This window comes from Gopherus flavomarginatus, chromosome 2, assembly GCF_025201925.1.
Source record: "Gopherus flavomarginatus isolate rGopFla2 chromosome 2, rGopFla2.mat.asm, whole genome shotgun sequence".
Taxonomy (NCBI): domain Eukaryota; kingdom Metazoa; phylum Chordata; order Testudines; family Testudinidae; genus Gopherus; species Gopherus flavomarginatus.
In genome coordinates this window covers 269,204,760-269,228,517 of record NC_066618.1, presented here as the reverse complement: position 1 = coordinate 269,228,517, position 23,758 = coordinate 269,204,760, and the positions used below count along the sequence as shown (strand labels likewise).

Below are 23,758 nucleotides of genomic sequence, written 5' to 3'. Positions count from 1 at the left end.
CCTGACCACTGTCCAGGCTGCCTGTGTATGGCTTCATGAGCCATGGCATCAAGGGGTAGGCTGGGTCACCCAGGATAACGACAGGCATTTCAACATCCCTAATTGTTATTTTCTGGTCTGGGAAGTAAGTCCCTTGCTGCAGCCATTTAAACAGAACAGTGCTTCTGAAGATGCGAGCGTCATGAACCCTTCCTGGCCATCCCACGTGGATGTTGGTGAAACGTCCCTTGTGATCCACCAGCACCACTGAAAAGTACCCCTTGCGGTTTATGTACTGGGTGCCCTGGTGCTTCAGTGCCAAGATAGGGATATGGGTTCCATCTATCGCTCCCCCCCCCACAGTTAGGGAATCCCATTGCAGCAAAGCCATCCACTATGACCTGCACATTTCCCAGAGTCACAACCTTTCGTAGCAGCAGCTTAATGATTGCTTTGCCTACTTGCAACACAGCAGCCCCCACAGTAGACTTTCCCACTCCAAATTGATTTCCAACTGACCAGTAGCTGTCTGGCATTGCAAGCTTCCAGAGGGCTATTGCCACTTGCTTCTCCACTGTGAGGGCTGCTCTCACCTTTGTATTATGGCGTTTCAGGGCAGAGGAAAGCAAGTCACAAAGTTCAAAGAAAGTGCTCTTACGCATGCGAAAGTTTCGCAGCCACTGCGAATCGTCCCACACCTGCAAAACTATGCGGTCCCACCAGTCTGTGCTTGTTTCCCGGCCCAAAATCAGCGTTCAGTGGGCAGAACCTCCCCCATTACCAGCAGGAGCTCCAAAGCGCAGGGGCCCGCTGTTAGGGAGAAATCAGTGTCCATGTCTTCATCATTCTCGTCACCGCGCTGCCATAGCTGCCTCCTCCTCGCCTGCTTTTGCAGTTCATGGTTCACTATAGACTGCACGAGAATGCGCAAGGTGTTTACAATGTCCACGATTGCGCTATTGATCTGAGCAGGGTCCATGCTTGCTGTGCTATGGCATTTGCTTTCAGTTCACCCAGGAAAAAAGGCGCGAAATGGTTGTCTGCTGCTTTTATGAAGGGAGGGGTGAGGCTGTACCCAGAACCACCCGCAACAATGATTTTTGCCCTATCAGGCACTGGGATCTCAACCCAGAATTCCAAGGGGAAGAGGAGACTGCGGGAACTATGGGATAGCTACGGAATAGCTAACCACAGTGCAACACTGCGGAAATCGATGCTAGCCTTGGACCATGGACGCACACCGCCGAATTAATGTACCTAGTGTGGCCACGTGCAGTCGACTTTATAATATCTGTTTTATAAAACCGGTTTATGTTAATTCAAAATTATCCCGTAGTGTAGACGTACCGTAAGAAAAGTGATGAGTACTCTCAGTTCAGCACCTTTCAGGAGGCATTCATTGCCTTTCAGGTTTGAGCATGGAGACATTGCACTTTTAGAATTGTTACAGTCAGATCAGCCTACTTTTGTCAGATGGACATCAGGTTTAGTTTGATTTCACTGGCAGAGAAAATACATTTGCAAACTTCTTGCTGTATTTGATAGATCAGCATAAACAGAGCCTGATCCTCAAGTCTCTGCTTAGGCAAAACTTCCACTGAACTCTGAATCGATGATTAATGACATCAGATGGGAGTTTTGCCTGAGTGAAGACTGCAGGATCAGTGCTAAAGTATGCCTGGCCTTTTAAAAGAGAGTGTGAGAACTTATACCACAATTCAGCATACATGTAACACTAAGCAAATGTGTCATTCCACTGAAGTCATGGTAAAGTTACACACACACTTAGGTATTTTGATGAATCATGCTCTTAGCATGTTTTCTCCCGCTCCATGAGTTTGCTTTTGCTTAAAGCAAGAAGAAAGGTGTGTAGAGATGTACAGTTGCTCCTGGAATCTGTGAGCAGAAACAACTCTTGGTTTAACACAGTCTGTCGCAAATATTGCATCAAAATATTAATAAAGACCAGAGTGAACCAGAATGACAAGCCTTAGGCCAGAAATTAAGAGAGATGAAGCAGCATGGAAAGAGAAACATCTTTCTTCATTCTCACATCACCTGTAAAAGGACATGGAAAAAATAGTTACTCTGTCGATCATCTGTTGTGAGATCAGAGGAGTAAATGGAAACATGACACTATTTCAGTCATAGTGCATGAAAAGCCATCACAAAGCCAGTAACATTATTCACCATTAGAGCCAGGTACATGTTTTGGCCAAAACTTCTTGTTGGCAAACAATGTAGCTTAAGTGACACCAAAATGTTTCACCACTTCATGTTGGTTATCCTCAAATTGTTCATGTTGGAAAAAGACAAACAAACAAAACAAAAATCCAAAGAAATCAAAATGTTTCATTTTTGACATTTTTTAAATAAAATGTTCTGAATTTTTTTTTCAAGATTACTATTAATTTAGAAATTCCCTTCTGTTTTATTTTTTTAAAGTAAAAAGCAACTTGAGATCAAAATGAAATGTTTAATTTGAGTCAACATTTCATTTGACCCAAAACAATTGTTCTTTAACTTTGATTCACTGAGAATTTTGAAAAAAAATTGGTTTTGGGTTGTGCCAAAAGGATACTTTTTTAATTTTTTAGAATTGTCCGTGAACCAAATCAATTATTCACAGAGCTTTATTTTATGTGGCTGTTTGGAAAATGAGCACCTCTTGAGTTGTGCCAGCTATGTTGGTGTGGTAGATGAGGAAAGCATAGTTTACCTCTAAATTGTGGTATTTAGCCATGGATGTGTGTTGGGGTGGTGTGGGCACACAAGAAAATGCCACACCTCTTTCATGCGGAGGAGCTGGATCCATACTAGCTGTGCATAAGCCTCCATGAATGGACTTTTGGGGCAGGACAGAGGCAAAACCACTGGGGTCACAGTAAAATGCTCATGATATCTCTAGTGTGTTCATACAAAATACATAAGGCTTGCAGCCCTATTCCAGTCTAATGGTTGGAATAACAGCCATGCATGGGCTGCACCATTTCCCCATTTTCTGACCACAGATGAAGTGAATTGCACGGCCTTCCACCAACACATGAAGCTGACTTATGGCTTGATCCTGCAAGATGGTGAGCACCTCTTGTGAGGTGTTGAGGTACTTGAACTCCCATAGCTGCATTCCATCAATGAGAACTGAAGGAGCTCAGTACCTTGCATGACTGGGCTTTTGGGCCTAGAGTGGAGGGGAAGAATTTCACTCCAATTCATTTGGTAGGGAGAAGATGAGTTGATTCCCACTCAACCAATGCAGTGTTGACTGCCATTCTGGTAAGTCCAGTGCTTTAAAAGCATAGCACTGTACACTTCTGGAAAAAAACTAATACTTCTCTTTTTCTTTTATTTGCACAAAAGTTTGATTTCCAATATTTTTTAAAGACTTGACAGCTGCCAAAGGTAAAAAGGCAGCATCTGTTCACTAGCAGATACTTTGTAGATAATTGGCAACTGCAGAACTGTCTAAAAGAATTTGCATATAAAATGTGTTGTGACAACTTTGACAGTTTTTGTTTTTGTGGAAAACAGCAACAAAAAACCCCTCTTAGCAAGGGCAATTTTTATCAAAATTTTTTTGCTTAACAAAATTAGGAAGTTTCATGATATCTGAGAAAAAATTTGTGAAATGTATCAAACAACTGCAAAAATTCAGGAAAAATGCCTCAAAAATGAAAAAGTAGTTGAGGAAGCCGTCAATGGTAAATTCACAAAATGGAACAATAGGTGAAATTTTGGACTGCAAAATATTTGCATATTTCATAACTTTTAATGTGAATTTTAGTTTTAAATCTGAAAAAAGAACATTCAGAACCGTTCTTAAAGGTAAAGAATACTTTCAGCTATTGGACTAGGGTAAAGTATTCTATCTTTCTGCTGTCTGCAGGTGCAAATGTGTTTTCAACTCTCCTTGTATATCTTCACAGAAATTTTTTGAGCTTAGATACTCAGCTGGTATAAATTAGTGTAGCTCTAGTGAAATAAATGGAGTTGTGCTGATTTACACCAGATGAGGGTTTTTGTGATCTAGTTCCTTATATTCTAAATATACACAATGTATTAATTTCTGTTAAATGTTACCTCAGAGGATAAACAGGTATCATCAAAGGACACTTTTGTAGAGGACAGATAGGTATTGGTGACAGTAATGTCTTCTAGTTCAGTGCTGAAGTGATCAGACTCCTTGATGACACTGTAGTTTAGTGCCACACCATAACTGGCAGGTTTCTCTGACTGTTTCTGCTGGCAATTGCAGAGTTTCTTGAAGGATGCTCTGAATTTCTGGGACATGAGATTGTAAATCACAGGATTGATGGCACTATTTAGATAGATGCAGATTCTACAAAATAATAGGAACCAATTTTCTTGGAAAGGGTTGGAGAGAAAGGAGTTTACAACAACCAGTGTCCTATAGGGCATCCATAAAAATGCAAACAGGATCACAACCACAGCCAGCATCTTTGTAACCTATGGAAAACACAAAGATATACAGTAAAAAAGCAGAAAATCAGTACTCAGTGCTTTGTAGGAATATGCATGTAAAATCTGTATTATACGTTAGTGATGGGCCCAACCTAAAACTCTATATGTGAAAAACCCTGAATTTGGTGATGTTCTGATCAATGTCTGGCTTTTGGTTAGAATTTTGCAACTTGTCCCCATCTCCTTACCACTATAATGGACTGACTCAAATTCATGGATCTAAACTCCCCTGAACTTTCATAAAATATGGATGATTCCTTATGGCTAACATCCATATTATTCAATTAATATTGAACCAATCCCCATTAAACACATTATTTCAGTTCTGAGTCTTTGCAACTACGATAGTTAGAAACAAGTGTCTACTCCTTTGGAAAGAAAGGCACTCCCATCCTCCTCTCAATGCTATGGAGCACCTACTTCTAGCACTGATCGTTTGTGATGTATTGTAACTGAAACCAACCTACCTACTTTAATGACTTCTTTCGCATAATAGCAGACCATGAACTTTCATACAAAGAAGTCTGATTTAGGTTTGTTTCTAATAAAAACAATTAATTCAGGTATAAATTCTGACCAAATGATGGATACATAATGTTCTGAAACTCTTAATGATTGCCTAAAAATTGCCAGGGAAATTGTGGGTTACCCTTAGAACCTAATAATCTTAGAAAAACTCACTTATTTCACTTAAACAGACAAGATGGGTGAGGTAATATCTTTTATTGGACTAACTTCTGTTGGTGAAAGAGAAAAGCTTCCAAGCTTACATAGAGCTCTTCCTTGGGTCTGGAAAATGTACTGAGAGGGTATGTCTATACTGCAATAAAACATCCATGGGACCCTGGATGGCTCAGCATGAGCCCAAATGTCTACATGGCAATTTTATAGCTCCACAACCCGAGTCAGCTGATGTGGGCCAGCAGCGGGTGTTTTATTGAAGTGCAGACATATCCAGGCTGTCACAGCTAAATATAAGGTGGAACAGATTGTTAAGCAAAGGAGTTAACACGGGTTGCAAAAGACCTTTTAAGGTGAAGTGGGCAGTTAACACCTCACAGTTGTAGGACAAAAAACGGTTAGAAGGTTACTGATTGTAATAAGCCATAAATCCAGTGCCTGCATTGAGTCCATGATTTGTAGTCTCTAGCAAAGTTACAATTATAAATTCACAGGCTCACTTTTTGAAGGTGTTGAGCAGATTTCCTTTGAGGATGAGGACTGAGAGGTCAGATGGGGAGTGATTGTTTTCTGAAAAGTGATCGCTCACAGATAATATGGTGTGTCTGTCATTTAAGATTTTATTACTTAAGTAAGTTTGCTTAAAAAGAAAGGCAATGAAAAACTCTCCCTTGAGGGAGCCCAAAAAATTGAAGTAAAACCAATAAAAAATAAAGGTAAAAAATGAAGGCAGTAAAAACAAAACAATGAGTTCTTAATGAAATGAGTCCCACTATTCCGAATGTAGCTAATATACTAACACTTTTTATATTCACAGTATTTAGTGCCTTGCACCCCATAATCTCCAAGTTATGCATTTAAAAAAGTCTGAGAAACTTTATTAATAATCAAGGTGAATCTTTTGGTGATGATGAGTATACTGGAAACATAGAGGCGCTATCCCATTGACTTCAGTGAGGCATCACAGAGTGTAAATCAGTATAGAATTATGGCCACTGTGTACGCGGGAAGTGGGTAGGGTGAGGACTCTTTCTAGTGAACTAGGAATGTCTTCTTTTAAAGTGCTTCTTTGTACGTTGCCATCTCTTGTTGAAATAATGCAGTTAAATCTTGCTGACAAATTAATGAATTTTCCCATTCCCTGCTCATTGATGCTGTTACACTTTACACCCTTTCTCAGCCCTGGTCTACACTATGAATTTAGATCAAATTTAGCAGCTTTAGGTTAATTTAACCCTGCACCTGTCCACATGCCATTTTTGTTGACATAAAGGGCTCTTAAAATTGATTTCTGTACTCTTTCCCGACGAGGGGATTAGTGCTGAAATTGACATCGCTGGGTCAAATTTGGGGTAGTGTAGATGCAATTTGACAGTATTGGCCTCCGACAGCTATCCCAGAGTGCTCCATTGTGACCACTCTGGACAGCACTTTCAACTCAGATGCACTAGCCAGGTACACAGCAAAAGCATGGCGAGCTCATCAGCACAGGTGACCATGCAGCTCCAGAATCGCAAAAGAGCTCCAGCATGGACCAAACGGCAGGCACAGCATGGACTGAACGGGAGGTACTGGATCTGATAGCTGTTTGGGAAGATGAATCCGTGCTATCAGAACTCTATTCCAAAAGACAAAATGCCAAAATATTTGAAAAAATCTCCAAGGACATGATTGACAGAGGCTACAACAGATTTTCATTATGTAGAAAATACGCAGTCTCATTGCCTGAGGTATGTTTTCTTCTATCTGGCTAGAAACCCATATATTCCAAATGTAAATATTTATATATACTTATAAGTGTTGTTTTTTTACTTATGGGTGTTGGTGATAATGTATCCAATTGAGAGTCTTATAATTTAACTTTTACAGTTTAGGGGACTGCTTTATTTGCCCCTCTCTGACAGGCTTATGGTAGTGTTGCAAAATAATCTTGGTTGGCTAAAACAGATTCTTGTTAGACAGAAGGAAAAAGAAGAGTGATAGGAAAAAGAAGAAATAAGAAAGGAAAGGAAACAGACACATCAAAGGGGAGGGAGGCAAAGTCTCCATTCCAGGTGATGTTTGGGATTCAGATACAGCTGGTAGAGTCAGTGATGTCATCTGGTTCCCCCTCTCTGGCCTGGTTTGGTCAGGACATCTCCCAGGATTAGGAAGAAGAAGATTCAAGGTCCCAAGCGCTGTTGGGGGGTGGAAGCCTGGATGGTGAAGCTTGCTCCGATAGTCAGTTTGTCTCTTTAAGGACCCAAAGAGTGAGTGATGGGCAGAATAGCCCATCCTCATTATTTTATCCACCATTCAGGCCTAATATCCAACATACCAATTTTGGTTCACTGATTTTCAGTCTCAAACTGTTCTTGTTTACCAGGCATGAACTTAACACAGTCCTTGAATATTATCAGTTGGCCTTTTTGTTTAGACTACTCAGTCTGTCTCCCTTTTGTACATTTTTCTATCAATATTTAAAAGTTAATAAGATGTCACAATAACTTATAATATCAATGTTTGTTATGAATTATTGTGACATCTTAGGAACTTATACTCACTTTTTATAGCTGAACGTACAATTATGGTAAATTTATAGGCCTAATTATGACAGTTGGCCACAGAATTTCCCAAATTAATTCCAATTTCAGGTCCAATAGTTGTGGTTGAACTAGAGCATGTCTTTAGAAAAAAATTCTAGTATTGATTTAAAAATATATGATGATGGAGACTGTACCACAGCCACTGGTAAATTGTTCCAGTGGTTAATTACCCTGACTATTCAAAATTTATACTTTATTTCTAGTCTGAATATGCCATCTGATTTTACCTTTGTTTGTTGGATTGAAGAGCCCTCTATTATCAAATTTCCATTCCCTGTACTTGTAGACTCTGGTCAAGTGTTCCTTAATCATCTCTTTATTAAGCACCTTGACTCTACCTTTAATCATAGAATATCAGGGTTGGAAGAGACCTCAGGAGGTCATCTAGTCCAACCTCCTGCTCAAGGCAGGACCAATCCCCAGACAGATTGCTCCAGATCCCTAAATGGCCCTCTCAAGGACTGAGCTTACAATGCTGGGTTTAGCATGCCAATGCTCAAACCACTGAGCTATCGCTCTGCCCTTTGTCACGACTCTTTTCTGAAATCTCTCCAATTTATCAAAATCCTTCTTGAACTGTGGACACCAAACTGGAGACACTATTCCAGCAGTGGTTGTACCAGTGCCAAATACTGAAGTAATAAAATCTCTCTTCTCTTACTCAATATTCCCCTCTTTATCTGGAAAATGCAGATGTCTTTCTTCTAATTTGTTTCTTTTTTTTTTTTGGTGTTGTTTGCGAGACTGAAGTTTGTGCCAGAAGCTTGAAAAGCTGCATATTTATCCACAACCTGTGACATCACATTGGATTGCATAGTACTTTGAAGAGTCCTGGTCCCACTGAAGTTAGTAGCTAAACTCCCATTAACTTCAATGGCAAAAAGATTTCACTCCATATATCAAAATATCTTCAAAGACCCATCTTTGATTGGGCTATCACAAATTTGTAGTCATTATATTCATCACAGGGGAACAATATAGTCCCTAAAATACTCCAGGAGGACTGACTTTTTTTATATTTGCTATTAATGGTTCAGCCTCAAATTGGTGGTTACAGTGCTGCACAGCAATAGAAAAAGAAATCAAAAGCTGATGTCTATTTCAGTTCCTTTTCTTGAATACTTTTGTGTCTGGATGATCACGCAATAATGAAATAAATCTCAACACTGAATTTGCATTATACTTCTCTCCTTTTGTTCTCAGTAAAGCAAATGAGACTTTGAACTGTCTGGCTTCAAAAGGCAGATTTGCCAAGACACTCACAGTCTTTTAATCTTCTTGATCTTACTCCATGTCAACTATTTAGCTTTAACTGGATCATCTGGAGTGATTTGGACACTTCTCTTTTCTGACTCACAGTGCCATTTAGTACGGTAATGAGAACTGATTGGTTTCCTGAAGCAGTAGTGTGCAACAGGATCATTCTGTTCCATTTTCTCCTGCTCAGATTGTGTTTGAGTGCACTTACAATCTGCATGGCCATCTGACTTCCAGAGTGATATGACTTCACTCTTGGTGACTTGTGCAATTTCTCCAAAATTAGTCTATTTAACAGGAGAACTGCAGAGCACTGTGTAAACAATTGTCATTAAAATCACAGTTTCCATTATCACTTGGAACCTTTCTCCAGGCACTAGCTGTGCCCAAATCTTCTCACACCTTATTGCTCACCTAAATGTGGAATGCGTTGGTTCAGTTGATTAGCTACACCATTTTCTTTTGCCAAATATTGTTGAAACCCCATCTGATATCAACATCACCACCTTCATTAGATACCAGATGAATCTTACAAAATCAATGTAAGCAGAGTCAGGATGAGCTCTACCTTGACATCTGGTGGTGAATTGTGGCGAGTTGTAGAAAAGAACTTCAGGGGCTGATCCTGTTTGCATAGGCATACCCACCACACCTAGCATGAGCCCACAGCAACCCAAATGGTCATTTTGGCTGCTGTGGGATCCCCAGTTTCTCTGTTATTGGAGCAGGAAGAATAAAATGTTTATGTGAATCAAGGACAATGAAACTGTTTTATGACAGAGGGACTTCCCACCAACTTAGTAGCACTCGCTAGACAAGGGACATGGGTTCCAAAACCCAGTGAATTGAGAGAGGCAGGGAACAGGTATTTGTACCTGATGGCATAGTCCCCTTTGGAGGGTCTGAAATACCAATTGCACTTCCTTTTTTCTCTATTATAGAGTAGCAGAGCTAATTTTAATTCCGTTAGGAGCCTAGTTACAGGCTGCTGAGCTGAATTCACTTTGGGCCAGTAGTGCACCAGCAATGAGGCTCTCCTAGTACAAACTGAATTGGCTAAAGAGCTAAAATTACTAAGAGCTGAAATCACTGAGTGCTGGGGGTGGGGGCCTGCAGATATGTTGCTGAGCAGCTGGTGGAGCAGAGCAGTTTGTGGGACAACTGGAGCGGCTTGTGGGACAGCTGGTAGAGCGGAGTGGCTGGCAGAGCAGAGCAGTTCATGGAACGGCTGGAGCGGCTCGTGGGACGGCTGGTGGAGTGGCTTGCGTTGAAGGCTGCAGCAGAACCCCATGGAGAGGTGGGGCAGTTGGCCTTGGACCATGTAAGGTGCCCCTTAGCATCACTGCGTCCCCCCTCTCCCTTCAGGCTGTGAGGTAAAACTCTGCAGATTAACATTTGAACTCTTGGGCTGCACTGACCAGGGACAGAGACTTTTGGAGTGTTGGACTTTTGGGACTTTGGGTGATTTTTTGGGTTGCTGGACTTAAGACCTGAGGGAAAAAGGAAACTGCTAAACTTACTTGGGGGGTGGGTCTTTTGCTCATGGTTTGTGTTATGAATCCTGTTTGTGGTGTTTCCCCAACATAATGCCACATTATTTCCCTCCTTTATTAAAAGAATTTTGCTACATTCAGACTCTGTGCTTGCAAGAGGGGAAGTATTGCCTCTTAGAGGCGCCCGAGGGGTGGTATGTAATTGTCCCAGCTCACTGGGTGGGGGCTCGAGCCAGTTTTGCATTGTGTTATTGAAACGGAACCTCTAGATACTGAACCCGGCCCTTGTTGCTGCTAATTCAGATGGGCAGAAGGGTTACATCTATAAAAATCATTGGGGCTAAGCCTATGTTTAAAGTTGAGCACATGCTTAAATTCTTTGCTGGATCAGAGTTAGAGTGCTCCGAACCTTGCAGGATTGAGGCCAAACTGTGATTCTGCTCTGAAAAGAGAAAGTGTCAAATTTGCACCGCAGGTCTCCTCCCTGTATTGAGTGGCATTCCTATGTATGCCCCTTCATGTTTTGACCACCATTCCAGAGGTCATGCTTCCATCACGGGTTCTGCTCGATAATGATCCAAAGCAGTGTGGACTCACGCACATTCATGTTCATCATCTGACACCAACAGAAAGTTGATTTTCCTTCCTGATGGTTCAGGTTTTATAGTTTTTGCACCGGAGTGTTGCTCTTTTAAGGCTTCTGACAGTATGTTCCACACACCGTCCCTCTCAGATTTTGGAAGGCATTTCAGATTCTTAAACTTTGGGTTGAGTGCTGTAGCTATCTTTAGAAATCTCACATTGGTACCTTCTTTGCATTTTGTCAAATCTGCTGTGAAAGTATTCTTAAAACAAACAGGTGCTGAGTCATCATCCGTGACTGCCATCACTCGAAATATATGGCAGAATGTGCGTAAAACCACAAAGCAGGAAACATACAAATCTCCCCCAAGGAGTTCAGTCGCAAATTTTATTAACACATTTTTCTTAACAAGAGTTATCAGCATGGAAGCATGTTTTCTGGAATGATAGTCAAAGCCTGAAGGGACATACGAATGTTCAGCATACCTAACACATAAAAGCCTTGAAACACCAGCTACAACAGTGCCATGTGAATGCCTATTCTCACTTTCAGGTGACATTGTAAATAAGAAGCGGACAGGATTATCTCCCATAAATGTAAATAAACTTGTTTCTCTTAGCGATTGGCTGAACAAGAAGTAGGACTGAGTGGACTTGTAGGCTCTAAAGCAAGAGTTCTTAAACTGGGGGTCAGGACCCTCAGGGGGTCATGAGGTTATTACATAGGGGGTCATGAGCTGTCAGCCTCTACCCCAAACCCCACTTTGCATTCTGCATTTATAATGGTGTTAAATATATAAAAAAGTGTTTTTTAATTTATAAGGGGGGACACACCCATAGGCTTGCTATTTGAAAGGGGTCACCAGTACAAAAGTTTGAGAACTACTGCTCTAAAGTTTTACATTGTTTTGTTTTTGAGTGCAGTTGTGTAAAAAGAATAATTCTATGTTTGTAACTTGCACTTTCACAGTTAAGAGATTGTACTACAGTACTTGTTTGAAATGAACTGAAAAAAACTATTTCTTTTCTTTATCCTTTTTATAGTACAAATCTTTGTAATCAAAAATAATAATATAAAGTGAACCCTGTACACTTTATATTGTGTTGTAATTGAAATCAATATATTTGAAAATGTAGAAAACATCCACAAATATTTAAATAAATGGTATTCTACTATTGTTTAACAGTGCAATTAAAACCGATTAATCACAATTTATTTTTTAAATCGAGTTAATTTGTTTTGAGTTAATTGCTTGAGTTAACTGCGATTAATTGACATCCCTCCTGAAAATGTGAAATTAATGTGGATTAGTTGAAATGTGTTAAATCCCCATATGAATGTTCTCGTTCAGGAGTAAAGTGGCCTTAGTTAGTGATATCTTAATCCTCTTTGGATGTGTCCTAAGAGAAGAATTTGTCAAACCATATTAATATAGGAAGATATTTAATAGTTCTATTAAACTGTATTCATAATTACACTGAAAATTTATCTTAAGCAACTACACAAGAGCAGCGAAAACTGAACGTCTACCAGAGATGGGCTTTACCTAATAGTCAAATGAAAATGCTCTTCAAATGGAGATACTTTAAAGATGGCCCAAAGAGGAAAAAAACTGGTTTTGTGCCTTTCCCCCTCCTTTGGAATGTATAAAGAAGGCCTGAAAATTTTTCAAAAATAGGAGAGTTTTTGGCTTCTCTTTACCTTGGAATTATCAGGAATATCAAATCTGGTCTTCTCTAGTTTTGCTGGAGAACTCCTTGGAGGATGCAGAGGTGTGATTTGGAGGCTTTCTCCACACTTTTAATTATATGTATTGGAGTGTTAGATCTTTAACAAATATTTTTTCTCCCTCCTGTCTGTGAGGCATTGTAGATAAATAGGTGTTAACTAAAATTAACACAATTCAATGAGTTTTAAGCCATTGGGCAGAAAAAACAATAGCTTCCCATCTCATATAATTCAGTTTTGCTTGCTTGATATATTTGGTTCTCCAGTCATTCATAGAGTGTTCCTGAAAAAATATGGTAGATTTTCTAATGTAAAAACATTTTAAGCCTTCTTTTTACATTATAAAAAAGGCAAAAAAAACCCGATAACCACCCATGCCAGATAGTCTCCATTCCTCTCCATTAGTGTTGCATTTTACTGCTGGTTCCAGGCATGAAAGAGCATCCAGGACCATCTAGACCAGAATGCAAACTAAGTGCATGCAATTGTTCCATTGCATTTTCTATCAGCCCGTTTTTATCTTGGGCTAACTCTCATACTCAGGGCCAAAGGAGAGAGCAGGCTGCCTAACTTCACATACTTTTAGTCATTTTTCCTGCTGCTTCCACCCTGGGGATCAATTTCTATTCTGTCGCATCAGTGCAACACCAATAAAGAGAATGAGGCTATATGGATATAAACGAGGACAGAATCTGAGCCTTAGAGTTCAGTTCTGCCCTCAGTTATGTAGGTGTAACACCCATTGATGTCAGTGGGAGTTTTCCCTTAGGTGTGTCTTGGACTTTATTTAGACTGTAAACTCTTTGGGATAGGAACTGTTTTCCCATATGATTTTGCAGCACTAAGCACATTGTGGATGCTACCATAATATAAATAATATTACAAATAATAATAATAATAATGCCACCCTATCATGTCTCCTCTCTACATACAGCACTACTTGCAAACACTAGATTTGCTAAAAAAGCAGCTACGATAACCCAAGAAATTGATGGTCTCCATGAAAAGCCCTTTCTCTCTTTATGAAACACAAAATATATGTTGTATATGCTGTAAATTGTCATTTTAATTTTATAACATGGCAAGAGCCATTGTCTGCAACACTAAATAAAAAGACAATTCAATGTTTTGATAGGATGCTAAGCAATACAAATGATCTATCTTTCATGCTGATAACTTGAAAATTAGTCAAGAAGAGAAAAATAATATTAACTAATGGATGAAACAAACTGCACCACTTCTCACCCAAATAACCAACCACAAACAGATATGTGTGAGCAATTACAAACTACAAAATAAAAGGTAGAAAATGTAGAAAACAAGATAGAAGGAACAATTTGTATTTTTCTTTACCTGGGATGTCTAGATCTGTACGTGCTTAGTTCTTTGCTAACCAGCTCAATTAACTTGTGGGGTGAATGTCAGTCCCACAGCAGGAAAAGCAACTAGCCTCATTAAATAGCAACAGTCTACACAAAGAACTATGAAAATCTGATTCAAAATTCTCATGTTTAGTTGCCTTTTCCCTCACCATAAGGATGCAGATGCATTGAGTATTTCAAAAGAGATGGCCACTTCAGGTATAATACCTACAGAAATCATGCTACCTGTTGGTTGCTGAAACATCTCTTTTAGACAGTACTGACACTCAGAAGGATGAGGCTTCTGAAAACAATTTTTATCAAAGCAGGTCAGTATGGAGGAATTGGGTACCCACATTAATATGAAAATATAAAGCATGATGTGGGCCTAATGCTGAAAGATCAATGGGCGTTTAAGGTGCCCTGCACTTTCAGGATTGGGACCTAAAAGTGCTGAATGGTACGTGAGAGCTGCGTATTGTACATAAATTATGAAGATGATTGGTATAGACACACACCTCTGTGCTATTTTATCATATATACCAATTTATAATGAATATGATCAAATCTATTAATCAAACGTAAAGCATCAAATACATTCAAAATATTTACCTATTGTTCATTATCTGACAGATGGAAATAATAATAGCTGGTAGCATTTGTATAGCATTTTCCATCTACAGATCTTTACAAAAGCAAGTATATATTTATCTCTATGTCAGAGTGGGGGAAACTGAGTAATAACTTCTCTAGTCACATAGTGACTCATTAACAGAGCAGGGATTAAAACAGGACTCGTGACTTGCAGTTTAGTATCCTATCTGCAGATCACAAAAATAACTCTGGAATCGTAGTGTATTTGTCTGACTTTTTAGCAGGCTGCAATATGGTGAAAAATAGTTTTTTCTTAACGTTTCATTTTGACAGTATCTAGTTGGTTTCTTGACATGTTGTAATAAGAGACTTGACTGTCTTTCAATACATGCTTTCTGTAGGAGTAGGCAGTCTTTTGTACAGCCTGGAATAAATTCAGTTTATTTAATGAAATGCTCTAATCCCATGCCCTGAACTGGTAGATTTTAGGGGGTTTTTTGTATGCCTTAATCTAAATAAAAGAGAGAGAGCACATTTTTAACATTTTTCATGTATTTTAATCCAACTTCTCTACTTTTTCATTTGTTTTAAAATCTAAAGAGAATACATGTGTGTGAATATCACATTTAAATACATTTCCTACCTGCCTTCTAGAAGCAATAGTGCTACTGAAACCCCTGTTAGTCATCTTGGAATTCATAGTCTTGTTTTGGTGAGTTGAGTTGTTTTTCCGTATCTTAGAGTTTTCTTTTGGATCCGAAGGGATGGGATTCAGGAACAATATTCTGGCAATCAGTCCATAGAGGACAGTGGCCAATATCATTGGCACAACATAAAATATACCAAAATCCATCATATATATAGGGGAGTAGTAGCTCCTGGACACCTTGTAGCCGCAAGAAACAACGATGGCATCTTTGTAGACTACTGTGTTGAGATCTAGCAGGAAAAACCAGAGGGTACAGTATATGGAGGTGAAAGTCCAGACAAAAATAATGATCTTTTTGGCTCTTGAAAAAGTACATAGGAATTGGGCTTTGATTGGGTGGCAGATGGCAATATATCTCTCAACAGTGAAGGCGGTGATGGAACAAGAAGAAGCATTGATGCCTAGGTATTGGAGATACGTAATGCAGAGACATCCCATGTAGCCATAGACCCAGGATCCATACAGGCTCTCGGTGATGTTGGGAAGTCCTGCAGCCACCAACACCATGAGATCAGCCACAGCCAGACTCACCAGGTAGCAGTTAGTGGGAGTCCTCATGTGTTTGGTCCTGAGGACCACCAGCACCACCATGATATTGCCCACTATGCCCAGTCCACAGATGAGGAGGACCAAGAGAATGGTAACTACTTGGTAGTCAATACTGATCACCTCTTGGCTTGGCAGCAGTCCTGTTTGGTTCTGTTCATCCCCTGTGCTGTTCTCCATCTTCACCAGCTTGAGGCTGCTTCTGCTGAGCAATTGCTGTCAGCACATATTCTCTTTATCTCCCTGTAAAAAAGTTAAACACAGTGGAGAATGGATGATGAACAGCCCCATCACACAGTCTCCATAGGGATACAGTCCCCACACAAGCCACCTTCACCTCAAGACTCCTGGGCTTTTTTCTTCACAAGTTCAATTACCAGACAGGTAGATCCCTCTTGGATCCTGTTTCATTAGCACAGGATAAAAAGCTGGTTCTTTGTAGCTGGTCTGAGACACTCGTGAGAATGAATGCAACTAGAGATCAGAGCTTTCTCTCTCTGCAGAGCAGAGTGAGAGAGGGGGGAAAGGGAGGGGGGAGAGAGAGATTCTTTCCCCTGCACTGACAGAGATCGTCAGCTAGCTAGCACAATGCATGGGACTGTACCAATCCAATACCACCAGCGTTCAGCATCACTGCTTTTCAGGGAGCAATCTCAGTGTGAGGGCAGGTGATACAAGAATGGTGAGGCAAAGGGAGGAAGTTAAGTCATGTCCATCAGAATTCCTATGCCTTTACACTGTTTTGCCATTCTGCTATCTGGTGGCTGTTGTCATTTTGTCCTCAGCACTATACAAATTATTTGTAGCAAAACACACATTATTACATTCTGATTTCCTATGTGTCCCTGAGGCAGGTTACACTTACCTTGTGCCCTGCAGGGGTCTCAGAGTACTTGCCACTTCAGAATGGATGCAATGAAAACTGTCCCAACTTTTGAAACCTGCAGAAAACCCTGTCTTATACTCTACTCCACAAACATTTTGCTTCACAATGGTTTGGTCACTAGGGCTCTGCAATTCCCTCCACCCTCTAAACACTCCCAGTGCTCGTCTAGATCATATCACAGCAATAAGCTGTCATCACAAATTGTTACACACACACACACTCACACACACACTCTCTCTCTTACTTACTTCACTGACTCATAGTCTTCTTTCCCTTGAAGAATCTCCTCGGGTACTACAATCCTTAGGAAGAGTAAAACAATGCACAAACTAGGCAAGCAGCACAAACCATCTCTCTTGGATCCACTAATGAAAAATCTAGCTCCCTTGCGCTCTCTCTTAGGACTTTTATCACTAAAAGCAAACAGATATGACTGGAGCATGGTCAGAGACCAGCTCTTAGGGGTAAGAACTTGCCATTTTTTAGAGGAGAACAACAATTTAAAGGTCAGCTGGAGAAGTGATCTGCTAGTAAAAGCATTTCCTAAACAAACTGCACTTGGAAAATGTGTGCAGTGCTCCTTGCTCTGTAACATGCTATGAGTCTCCACATTTTACAGAGAGTGGGTAGCAAATCCTTCACCAGTACTCACTTAAAGGGACACTGCCACATTGATATTAGATGTTTTCAACTCATTCATTTCTGTTTTTATTAGCACATTATAAATCTGAAGCTGTTTTGAAATCCATTTTCTCTTTCTCCATTTATGGCAATGTGTGGGTTTTGTCTGAAATTGCCAGGATTCCAAAAAATAACAAATTGCGTGAATGGCAAAAGATGACTTGGATTTCAAAACAGATTTTGGTTTTAAAAGGCAATTATTAACACAGGCACACAGAGCAATGATTTTTTTAAAATGGGATTTTAAAGTAGGCCTGGGCAAAAATGTTGACAAAATAAGAAACACTTAAACCTTAGCTGAAAATTTGAATCAAACCATTTTTGAGGTTTGGTTAACTTAGCCCATTATTTTTCAATCTGTTATCTATAGTGATAATACTTACACATCATTTTTATCTATAGAGCTGCAAGCACTTTACAAAATAGGGTAAGTACCATTATCCCCAGGCAACAAATGGGGAAACTGAGGCATGGAGAGGTGCATTGATTGCCCATAGTTTCACAGAAGGTCAATAGCAAAACCAGGATTTGAATTCAGGTGCCCGGGCTGCCAGACCAGTCTTTTATCAACTGGGTCACCCTGGAAATCTCATAAGAAATTCTGTTCCATACAATTTTCAGGCAGCGCAACACAGATGTTACCAAGGACATAAATTGAAGGCAATGGTGTTGCAGAGGTATAAGTGAGGCATTGCCCACACATCAGGTTTTGATGTTTGTAGCTAGCTGTTGGCATGGTTGGCTATACGTATGCGTGGTGTCCACACACAACATGGTTCAAACACTTACTAATTGTGGTCAGCTAATAGTGTTTCGTTTCTGCCTGAGGCCTGGGCTTGCACACATTTGTCTCACTGTAAATGGTTCAGTGCAGATAGGAGTCATTAACCCAGTTTGTGTCACTGGCTGCTACTCTTTTCTACCAGCAGGACATCTGAGCACACATGGGTTAAAGTACTGCTGGCATCACTCTGTGTACATACCATCTGGGCAACCTGGATAGATTGCCAAAAGTGCTGGAGTGACTTAGGAATACAGGTTCCCCTTTGAACCCTGTCCTTTGCTATGGCATTATGGGACAGTTCACCAGATTTTCCCTGTATGCACTAATACAAAGATGTGGTTTGGCAGGGAATTAGATGTAGAAGAACAAACTTGGAAAACCTGCTGTGTGAAAATATTTCTGCAAACATTTCCTATACCAGGGATAATTTAATGTGAACATTTTCTTTATTTTGTTATGATATGTAAAGAAGGCCTGAAAGTTTTGTTTGGCTTTATTGTTTTTACATTAGAAGGATCAGGTCTTGTCTTACAGAAATCAGTCAGGTCTTTTGCCCTTGGAAGACAGAAATCTTTTTGTTGGGTAGAGGTTTTCCATCTGAAGAAGTTTGTTTAAGGCTTTAATATAGAGATAATGAACCATGTTAAGAATCTTGACCTCAGTTATGATGCATACAAAGCACATGTATCAGGTGTGGACTAAAATTTGTAGCCCTGATTTTTTAAGTGCAGATATTTCATCCCTCTTGGTTCCCCACCAGAACCCAGCCTCTCTGGCATGATCTCCCCCCCACCCCCACATTGTTTTTCTGCATAAAATGGTGTCCGCCATGTGAACCCACACATATTGTGTGTGTGAGGTCAAAAGTGCACAAAAGAGCAGGAACAATGCTCCTGTAGGTTCCTGCCCCACTACCTTACTTTGGGCTACCATTTATTCTATGACAACCCAGATGGGGTTAGCAGCCACAAATGCAAATTTAAGGTAAATAAATCATATACTCAGAGTCAGAGCTTTTTAAATTGTTGGCTATCTGCTTCTTTTCCTTATTTTGATAATTCTTCCAGAAGTCAGTAAATGTCATGATTTTGTTTTGTGTAATATTTCCTTCATTTCAACAATTCAGTTCCATATTTTTCTTGTCTACTGACAAATTGATTGAGAATCAAGATTCAAAGCAGTTATATTGATAGAAGCTGTCAGTACTGATACAAAAAAAATAGATTATAGCATGGAAAAATGGAAACAACATTTAAAAAGATATGTTTCAAAGAAGAGGAAAAGTGAGACAAAAAATTAGATACAAACAAAAATAGCATTAAAAGAGCAAAAGGAAAGCATATAAGAAAAAAAAACCCAAAATGGGCTTAGAAAAAAATTACAGAAAAAAGTAAAAGTGATGTAAAAGTGTATTTTAGTCTATGTAGCAGGAAGAAGGTCAGCAGAAAAAAAAAAACCCCGAAGCAAAAATAAACAAACCAAAAATACCAGAAGGAAGTGGGTGAGAGGAAAGAATACATGCATACCAACAGGAAGAGTCTAATCAATTGAGATGAGCTGTCATCAGCAGGAGAAAAAAAAACTTTTGAAGTGATAATTAAGATGACCCATAGAAGGTGTGAGGGGAACTTAACATAGGGAAATAGATTCACGTAATGTAATGACCCAACCATTCCCAGTCTCTGTTTAGGCCTGAGTTAATTGTATCTAATTTGCATATTAATTCGAGTTCAGCACTCTCTCTTTGGAGTCTGTTTTTTTTTTCCCCTGCTGATGATAGCTCATTTCAATTGATTAGACTCTTTCTGTTGGTATGCATACTTCCACCTTTTCATGTTCTCTGTATGTATAAATATCTCCTGTCTGTTTGTTCCATTCTATGCATCCGAAGAAGTGAGCTGTAGCTCACGAAGGCTCATGCTGAAATAAATGTGTTAGTCTCTAAGGTGCCACAAGTACTCCTGTTCTTTTTAGTGATAAAAAAGGTTGTGTAGGAGAGAAGAATGCACAGCGCCATCATGGAGAAAGCCAAGGCTGCAAAGCTGAATTTTTAAAAAAGTGGCAGGATGAAGAAAGGAGAAGCAAGCAAGCAAGGAAATGCCTGACTAGAAAGGTATGACAGAAAGGAGAATGTAGAAGCAGCAACAAAGAAATGCAGTTATCTGGCTGGATATTGACTACCTTATGCAAACAAAAGCACTTGGATATGAAGTCTCACATCCACTTGCTTGTCAGGAAGCATTTTTGTAGCACATATAAGTATGCCAGAGATTTTTGGGATAGATCACTCCACCAAAAAATAAGGGGCACAGTTCTTGGGTCCACTCCAGCTGCTTTGTGCCACTCAGAAGGCACAAAGAAGCTTAAAAAATGGCATAACTTGCTTCTTCAATAGAGTAGAGGAGGCTACTCCCTCATTCTGAACCCTAGCATCAGGGTGTTTCTAGACAGAGGAAAAGAGGGGTAACTAAAGTCTCCTTATGGCTTGCTGGAAATGCAAAGCTGGCTCAAGGATTGGGGAACACACAGGGTGCTTACAGCATCTTTCACCTCCCAGATCGTCAGCTGTGCAGATATATCACAGCTGCAGCTGAAGATATAGCCCATTGATTTCATTCAAAGCAATGGTTTGTGACCAGTTTTCATATTGACATTCCCATCATAAGTGGTTCAGTATTCCTGTCACAGGAGCCTCAGGTGGAAATTAAATTCTGCCATCACTCTATCTGTGGAAAGTGCTCAATAAAATATTGTGTGTACCAAAAGGGGGGGTGTGTACATGACAGGGGGAGAGAGAGAGAGGAATAAAGACTGGAGAAATAACAATGTGGCTTCATTCAGTGGCTCACAAAGACTGAAGGGAAAAGAAAGAAATCTTCTTACTGGAAATCTAAAATAACAGAGAAGGAAAAGGTTGAATGGAAACTAACCTGGAAACTAACAGTGAAAACTTTACTAGAAGAATTTAAAGAAGCAAAAGGAAAAAAAGCTCAACAGAAAGCATATTGTAATTCTTTGCATCTATGTATTTAACAAGACCCTTTCTGTGATGGCACTGGAGAGAAATTAGTAAGAAATGAGACTGAAGAAATTGCTGAGGATCATTTAATATTAGGATTGGAAGGAACCTCAGAAGGTCATCTAGTCCAACCCTCTGCTCAAAGCAGGACCAATCCCCAGATTTCTACCCCAGTTCCCCAAATGGCCCCCTCAAGGATTGAACTCACAAGCCTGGGTTTAGTAGGCCAATGCTCAAACCACTGAGCTATCCCTGTTGGATTTTCTCTTAGCATTCACAGAGGTCACATCTCAGATACATTTTTCTGAAGTGAAACAAAATAACTTTTTAAAACTTGTGCTAGAGAAGACACTGTAGTTCGTTGGTACTTAGACCTCAGTGCTTCAGGAGCCAAATTAGTGATCAACATTACCCAAAAGAGCCACAATGAATTCATGGTTTCATTTACCATTTATTCTCACTGCAAAATAACTGACCAAGTATTCTTCAATAGTTTAATAACATAGTAAAAGCATCCTGACTGGTTAATAACTTAGATTGGTTAATAATTAAATCACACAATGTTTTAATACCATGTGCTGCAAAGAGCCGCAGGAGACATATTAAACGGCCACGGTGCAGCTCCCAAGCCTCAGTCAGTATCGCTGCTGTAGTTACACAATTGAATTAGAATGATTAAAACTTGACCAGGCATCAGAAATTATGAATGAAACAACGAAGGAGACAAAATATTAGAGGTTTCTGATGATCAGCTAAGAAAAATGTGTATGTGCTACAAGAGGATCAGATGGCTGTTATAGTTCATGAACAACCAATGAGGAGCTGCATATTCTCCTGAATGGATCTGAGGAAAAGCCATCTTTTGGAGGCTTTCTTATATGAGAATACATGAGAACAACTGGATGACCATCTTGTATGAAACAAAACTTAACCCCTCTCAAGGTGAAATGAATTGCGGTGGCCAGAGTCTTGAAAAACAGGTTTGTATCAGTAGAGAGAGAGGTCTGTGTAATGCTGAGGAGAAGCCAGGTGGGTGGGACATTGTAAGGTATTTAGTGCACTGTAGATACATCTAAGGAGAACTTTGCACAAGTTTTCAAAAAAGCTGTGATATGTAAAGAGATTCTTTTGTTTTATCGAATTTTTTCTTATTTTTCTTAATAAATCTTGGTTTTAGTAAATCCATATGAGACATTGGATGGAAGGGGCAGGCATGGGCTATCTTGCCTGAAGAGCGGAAAGTAACTCCTAGATTAGAGAGGTTCTGAAGCTGCTCTCCACGTGGAAATTTTTGTCAAAAGAACATGAACCAAGGGGTCTCCCCCAGACAGTCTCTCAGTAGATCCCCGGATCCAAGGCATGAACTAAGTCAGGCCTGTGCAACTGGTAAAGCAGCAAGGGTTATATCACTCCAAAGAAAACAGCTGAGAGCCGAATCCCCCCCAGCACCACCGAAACAGCCCTCCAACTCCCCGAAACACAACACCCCTGCCCAGTGCCGCCCACACCGTGGAAACAAACTCTCCTTCCCCAGCGCCTCCCCGCCGAAACAGCTGTGGGCCAAAAAGGAAGGTTTGGGGGAAGTAGGGGGTGTGATACTTTATCAAGAATTTTTCAATTAAAGCAAACAATTTTTTAAATTATTTTAATTTTTTTATGAATCATGGAAAAATGAAAAACACCTATTCAGTCGAAAGAAAATATTTCTACTTTTCATAATTACCTTGCAAATTTAATGAGAGATATTACATCTCTTTTCAGCAACAAGCTTGTCGTATTTGGGGGTCATATTTGAAGTGGATATTCTCATAATGTCTTCCAAATGGTCGTCAGTCAGAGAAGAACATTTCTTGTTTTTATTCATGTTCATGATGGAAAATGATTGTTCACATATGTAAGTGCTTCCAAAAATGCTGAACCTTTTCAGTGCAACTTCGATAAGATTCTTGTATTTTTCATTGTCCAGACTTATGCAGAAGTCCCACAGGCTGCTTTCTCTGTGCTTATTTCAGTAAACTGCCGAACACTGAAGTTCAGTAACCTCCAACTGCAAATCTAGTGGCACTTCCTCTGGATCCACAGAAAAGGGATCTTCAATCAGCTTCAACTGGATGTTGTCTTCTTTAGACAAAGTAAGTCTTCTGTTAAATTCTTCAATCAAAAGATTTATGTGCTTTGCGTATTTTTCTCCTAACTAGGTGTGTTTGTGCTGAGGGATACGCTGTGCACAAGTGGGAAAGTGACACATTTCACCTTTTGACAGCTGACTTCTGAAAAGTTTCAATTTCATTTGAAATATAAGTTGATTTTTTCCCTGAAGTTGAATGTTGAGATCATTCAGGTGTGCTGTAATATCGCAAAAGAAAAAGATATCTTGATTCCAGGACTCA

At 39.8% G+C, this 23,758-nt stretch overlaps 1 protein-coding gene across 2 annotated transcripts; it reads right to left on the bottom strand.

Annotated features, from left to right (window-relative positions):
• Nucleotides 1-1,189: 1,189 nt before the first annotated feature.
• TRHR (thyrotropin releasing hormone receptor) lies at nt 1,190-16,943 on the bottom strand. Of its 2 annotated transcripts, none has more exons than XM_050941085.1 (3): nt 15,387-16,500; nt 4,060-4,446; nt 1,190-2,037 (listed from the first exon to the last, which is right to left on the bottom strand). In XM_050941085.1, exons 1-3 carry the CDS (start codon nt 16,176-16,178, stop codon nt 2,029-2,031), a joined length of 1,188 nt encoding a protein of 395 aa, XP_050797042.1. In that variant the 5' UTR covers nt 16,179-16,500; the 3' UTR covers nt 1,190-2,028. The 2 variants fall into 2 exon arrangements, with proteins under 2 accessions (XP_050797042.1, XP_050797041.1); XM_050941084.1 differs by lacking the exon at nt 1,190-2,037 and adding an exon at nt 16,864-16,943 and having other exon boundaries at nt 3,954-4,446; nt 15,387-16,241.
• Nucleotides 16,944-23,758: the final 6,815 nt, after the last annotated feature.

Coding starts and splice junctions, on each gene's coding strand:
- TRHR (XM_050941084.1), bottom strand. CDS start 16,178: ATGGAGAACAGCACAGGGGATGAACAGAACCAAACAGGACTGCTGCCA. Junction 4,447..15,386: donor CTATTGCTTCTAGAAGGCAG/GTAGGAAATGTA, acceptor TGTTTTCCATAG/GTTACAAAGATGCTGGCTGT.